Raw genomic sequence first — 6532 nt, forward strand, 5'->3', positions numbered from 1 at the left:
GTCTTTCAATACATGAACCTGTACATTACTTTGTTGTTGAAACTGATCTATAAATAAACTTTATCAAATGATGATATCACTATATGTAGACAGGCAGATGCAAAGGAGAACTGATAGAACTGAGAAATGCTTTAATCACAGAAAATAGAAAAAGATATTTAAATGTTGGGAAAGCATAACGCTGGTGAAGATTCTGAGTCATCCAGGTCTTAGTCATTAGAAAAATGTTTTCCAAGTTTGAAGATCTTTTTCTTCCCATCAAGGAAGTTTTTTCAATTCAAAATATCTGGATAAGAGGGCAGTTCCAAGCTTTATAGAGTAGCCAAACAAAGCTTAGTTATGGCTTAGAAAACATGCAAATTGTATCGAAAGAAGAGCTCCACCCCTTAGAAATGGGGAGTTGTTGAGGTCGTTGTTGACCTGCATTACTCGATACTGGTCTATGCTTCTGAAAAGGGAGTTGTTGGGCTCATTTTGGTCCCCTGCATAGTGATGAGATTGAGAGTTGATTCCTTCCTGCTGTCATCTCAACCCCCATTGCTATGCAAGGGGACAAAACAACTCGCCTGGATGGACAGGCCAACCTGTCCATTGCTTTGTTTTTGAACAATTTTGGTGTAAAAGCATCACAATTGATCCAAGCCAGTAGGGGAGAAGATCATAAAGTCATAAAGGGGTAGAAGGCAAAATCTGGATGCTCAGGTAGATTAACCCACCTTTTCTTTCTTTCGTCTTGAGTTTCTTGAATTTTCCATTCATGTTTTGTAAGGGATCTGGTCCATAGAAATTCATTTTTTTAGAATGGTCTGGCATCATGTGTTGATGATCATCACCCCTTGTGGTCTGGAGCACTTCATTATGCACAGCTCGTTTGCAACTTTTCTTTTGAAAAAATGTTGTAGAATTTGTACTTTGCATGTGTTTTATGTGTTTGCATCATTTATGTATTTGCAGTAGATTTGTGTCTGCAGTGCATTAATTTCCACTTTGCTGTGGACTTTTCTGTAATTGCAGAATGGGTCCTTTGCAGTGTTCTTCCTTTGCAAGTCTCTTTGGTGTTTATGTGGTTCCTTTTTTGTTTACAAGGCTAATATATGAGTTTTCATTAATTGTTGTGTTTATTATAATTTTTGAGTTTGCAAGCCTGGTTTTCATGTTTCATTCAGAAGCTGAATCTTTGGGTTTGTGAATCTCATTTTTGTGTTTTTAGGACTTTTTATTTTTAATATTGCTGTGAATTCATGGACGTGCTTTTGACCACCATGTGTGTTTTGTGTCTTTGCATGCATTATTTCATTAATCTCTTGCATTTAAATAAAGAAAAAACGTGGGCTAATTTCCTACAGTTAAATGAATAAACTGATAAGTAGTTTGTGGCTTTGAAACATCTGTTCTGCCAAATAGTTTCTTGTAGCTCTTAATGGCAGCTCATTATGTTTAATCACTGTGAGATCCTGCAGATCCAGCATGAAGGGTAAGAAAATTGATCATTTTCTGTGCTGCTAAGTTTGTGCACATGCATCCCATATGTGTTGGAGCTTCGGGTTATGAAATAAAGACATTAGTGTGTGTAAAGCCCCTCCATCTCCCTTGCAGTTTCCCCTCTTCTCCTTATTCCTGTCATTTCCCCACTGCTTTTTTTCTGTAATCCCACCCCCTCCCTTCGTTGTCTCCAAGCTGAGACAGGGAACTGGGAGTAAAATATGCGGAGTCCCTCCCAGGCTCTCCGCTGCGCAGCTTATTGAGGAGCCGTCACTCTGCTGACATGAAAACGCGCACAGATCCAGCGCATGCAGCTTCCGTGCGCAATGATCTGCACACCGTCCGTTTTTTTTTTTTTTCTAAGGGGGAAAGAGCACATGTGCAAACAATTTACGGTTGCTGGACAAGAAAAGGCTGGATGAGAGGGGTTCATTTCATTGGATCCTGACGCAGCTGATCAGATGTTGCCTACCTGGCGCTCTTCCCTGCGCCACACTCCTCACCCTCTGATTGGTGGAGATCTTTATTTGACTCTTGGGTGTTTTAAGGCAGGGCTAGAACCAAAGTGTGGGTTGGGTTACAGTGGCACTTAAAACAAGCTCTCACTGACTTAGTGTACACCAGCACTCTGCAAGTGGAAGGTGTAGTTGCACTTCTTTTTTCCCTCACAGCCATTCCACTCAACTTTTCCATTTAATCCCCCCCACCACCTTTCCTCAACTCTGTGTGAGGTTGGAGCCATGGCTCCTGGGGCGCACTGGGTGGTAAGACGGGTGGTGCTGCTGCTTCTGCCAGCCTTGGTGATCTGTGAAACTCTGCCACCCAGCTGGCTGCCAGGGAACTATGCAAACACCACAGAAGATGCACTGAGATTTCTCAGTGACTACAACAGCACTGCAGAGGAGGTTCTCTTCAACAGCGTGATTGCAAGCTGGAACTACAACACCAACCTTACTGAGCACAACTCTAAGCTGCAGGTAGGAGAGTTGATAGCCCCCCCTTTCTATTGCATGCATTTCAAGCACTGGGAAAGTTTTAGGTGGATGTAAGCTCTGTTAGACATGATGTTATTATTCCTCTCCCTCCAGCAGAATTATGCTCAGTTAACCTGCACTCTAACACATTCAGCTCTGCTTGCATTATTAGATATGAAATCAAACTGGACTGCTTGTGCAGAGAACAGCTGCTGCTTCCTTTCATGCATTATTAGGACTGTTCTTATGGCATTTTTTATTTGGCTGTATGTAAAGACTGTATTCAGTGTTTCTAGAAAAATGGTTTCCTGTGATTAAATAAATGTGTGTTTAAAATAAAGTTTTCCTTGCAGCACATCAGAGTAGAGTCAAAGCCCTAAAAGGTGTAAAAAAATTCATTAGGTATGGATGTTTCAGAATGTGGTTTAGCAGGAGCTTTAAAATGCAAAATGCTGAGAATGAATCCAAGTGAGTCCAAGCAGCTCTGCATCTTGCAGATGGATGTTTTCACAGAACAAGATTAAAGAAGAATTTCTCTGCAAACTGTCATTCTAGGTTCAAGCAAAAGATTTGGGGCTTTTTCCAGATGTTTCCTGAAAATATAACTTTCATCAGAGACACATTTTTTTCTTTCAGCCAAGAAAGGCGAAACCCCTGAACATGATGCAAACTCAAAAATGTCACTCAGAGTTTGCTTGTACTTCACTGGGGTTTCATTACATTGAATAATGATAAGTTGCACAGAGCAGGCAAATGCTGCAGCTTTACCTTTGGGGTTGATATGAAAATTTCAACTCATCATGAGACCAAAATAATTCTGAGTAAAGGAGTGACTCAACCTTAAACCTGACTCATAATGCTGAGTTATCTAAAAAATTCGGAACAAACAACTTTTGGTCAAAATCCTTAGCAGAAAGCAACATATTTGTGGGATCAAATTCCTCCTGCTTTCACTTCCTGTTAGGTATCTCCCCCAAGTTCTGTTCTTGGACAAATTAGTTTAGTGGTTAATAAACATTAGTTTATTATATGAATCATTATTTAGCTGTGTGCACCAATTTCAAGTAGTGAATCTAGATCACTTTGTGATTAACAAATTGTTTTCCGTAATAGATTGCCTGACCTTTTTGAATGTCAGTATGTTTTTCTTTACTCCACAATGTTTGAAAAATCATCCTAACCAACTGATTTTAATTCCATTCTCAGATCTATTGAAAACAACTGATGTTACTATATTAATCAATGGGATTTATCCTTTTCTGTTATTGGAAAAATGTAGGCTCCTTTATGTCTTTTATTTCTGTATAACATTTTGTTCCTTAAGCATAATAATACATTCATCTGAATGTCAGAAAACCTTGAACATGAAGTGTTTGCTTAAAGCTAATTTGCCTTAACAATCCTGCCAACCTTTTATACTCCTGCTCATATAACAGTTAGGTTAAGGAGCATTTAATGGAGGTATAATAAAACCAAGAACCTTGAAAGTTGAAATAAATCTGTAAAAAGCTTCTGCTTATCTTGAATTTTATTTTATGATCTGCTAAAGTAATGACCAACATGTATGGCTATAGGCTTTCGGGATGCGAATAGCTGAAAGAGAGGGGCAGCTGGTGGGTGGAGATGGACTAAAAGAGCCAAAAGGTCAGAGGTTCTTTAATCACTGAGGTCCTGTAGGTCGAGCTTGAAGGGAAAGCCACTTTTTCCAACGGCTGCAGCCTGTTATTTCAGGGATTGTGGGAGAGAGGCAGATAAGGGGCTTTAAAAAAACGCTGGAAAAACAAATCTACTGTCCTATCTGCTGCGGTTTGTCTTTGCACAAGTTTTTTCCCCCCCTTTGTCACATTGTGTTGAACAATGATGACAACTGACTAACAAAAGAGTTGTTGTCTGTGATGGTACCATATGTTAGCAATTTGCTTAATGATTGTCATTTAGTTTTAAGGCTTTTTTTTATGATGTTAGAGGAAGAAGAACATACTGATTTCTAGAACATGTTCTGAACGAGCCAGGTTCACAGTTCTTCCAGCACTGGCATTATATACTGAGAAAGTCCATGACCTTTAAGAATGCTGTAAAAGAAAAGCTTTATAGATTGACTGAGGGTATGTACTGCAAAGACAGAAGCCTTTTCTGACAGGAAAATCTCCTTTCTTTTGTCAAACACAAACATTATTGATCCCATGGGAATCAATCTACAGGAATAATCTCATGAATTGTTGTTTTAAAGCTGGAAAAGGTTAATAAAAATGCAGTCAGAAGCTCAGTTTGAGACATTGCTCATATGACTGAGGCAAGACAATATGGAAACTTGAATGACACTCAGTACGTGTGTCAGTGTTGTAAACCATCATAGTTTAGTACAACTTGGTTTAATAATTCATTTCCTCACCTTTGCCCCAATGGGACCAAACTTTAACTCTGGTAAAATCTTTGCTGCCCTGTCAGAACTAGTGAGTCTTTAGTGCAACCAAATGCTCTGAGATTTCACTTACATTGCAAAACGTAAAGAATCACTTCATTCTCTGAATTTTAAAGCCTTCCACATGTTGACAAGTTATCAGGATCAGAAATACTTTAATAATCCCAGAGGGAAATTACTTTTGTTACACGCTCCAGTTACAGTTTTATATAATATATACACACATCCAACTATACAATATAATAAAGATAAAAAAATAAGAATAAAAAGAGATAAATATATATACATATAGCTCTTCTGTATATCTACGGAAGAGGATTAGGGCCACTGGAAAAAAAAAAAGGTTAACTGATTTTTTTTTATTTTATTTCAGTATAGTATGGGAAAAAGTCGGAATTCTGACTTTATTCTCAGAATTCTGAGTTTTTTTTCTCAGAATTCTGAGTTTTTTTTCTCAGAATTCTGACTTTTTTATTGTCAGAATTCTGAGAAAAAAGTCAGAATTCTGACTTTAATCTCAGAATTCTGAGAAAAAAGTCCAGAATTCTGACTTTTTTCACGTGTTTAACTGAAATAAAATTTAAAAATCAGTTCACTTTGGTTTTTTTTTTTTTTCAGTGGCCCTAATCCTCTTCCGTATATATCTGTACGTATATCTATGCATATGTAAAAACTAAATCCAAATAAAGTGAAAATCCAAGTAAAGTGATAAAAATCATCTCACAAACTGGAACTGTCATTAAAACATGAAAATATATTCTAGTAACGTAACTTGAAAACTGAAAGTTTGTCTGAAACAAAGCAATATTTCAAAGTCTCTTTTTATAGATATTAATTTGGCCACTAGCTAATGGAGGGAAGAAGTAGAAGTAAATGTACTGCATGTGTACATCTCCTTTCCAGTAATGTGGAACACTGAAAGCTATTTACATTAGAACTACATTGACCCAGTCTCACTCACTAATGCGAGCACATTCGTACACCCGTTTCCTGATTGGATGGCATTTAGGGTGCCTTGCCCAGGGGCACATCAACATGTGACAAGGGGAAGTTTGAATGAAACCCACCACCTTCCATTGCAGACTACACCACCTACAGAAGACTTTTCATACGAATAATACTCTATAATTGCTCTACAATGTTTAGGTAAAGTACTGTGATGGGTGCTTACAGTATGAAAGCAGGTATTTGTATACTTTGGATATGTTCTAAGTCCTCCTCAAAGCAAAGGGAGTCAGAAAGTACACTAACTGTACATTTGTTGGACTTGGAAATGGGCCTGAAAGCTCTGGAGCAGGCTGATGCAGCCTGTGTACAGCCAACCTCTATAGCAACATGTAACAGGGGCTCAGAGATGCAAATGAAAGATTTCAAAACAACTTCAAAGTACTGCAAGAATTCTAAGTACTGCAAACTCAAAAATTAGACTAAGGCTACATTCACACTGCAACCTGAAGTGACCCGAAACCGATTAGTTTTTTTTATTTTTTTATTTTTTGCCATCTGTATCTGATCATTTCACGGCAGTTTGAACAACACTGATTTCATTCTTTTTCAAATACGCCTCAGACCATTTGGATATGTGGTCTAAATCTGATAAGATCAGAACTTTTCAAATATGACCTGTGTCTGTACGTCATTAAAGGAAAAGTCC

The 6532-nt window shown here is 38.1% G+C and overlaps 1 protein-coding gene across 1 annotated transcript in view; it reads left to right on the plus strand.

Moving 5' to 3' along the window:
* The first annotated feature begins 1801 nt into the window (after nucleotides 1-1801).
* Nucleotides 1802-6532, plus strand: part of ace (angiotensin I converting enzyme) — a 33853-nt gene continuing 29122 nt past the window's right edge. The window contains exon 1 of the mRNA XM_015398996.1: nucleotides 1802-2459. Coding sequence (XP_015254482.1) covers nucleotides 2223-2459 — 237 coding nt within the window. The 5' untranslated portion in view covers nucleotides 1802-2222. The remainder of the gene's footprint in view (nucleotides 2460-6532) is intronic.

This window comes from Cyprinodon variegatus, unplaced genomic scaffold (genome assembly GCF_000732505.1).
Source record: "Cyprinodon variegatus isolate N-32 unplaced genomic scaffold, C_variegatus-1.0 Scaffold979, whole genome shotgun sequence".
NCBI lineage: Eukaryota > Metazoa > Chordata > Actinopteri > Cyprinodontiformes > Cyprinodontidae > Cyprinodon > Cyprinodon variegatus.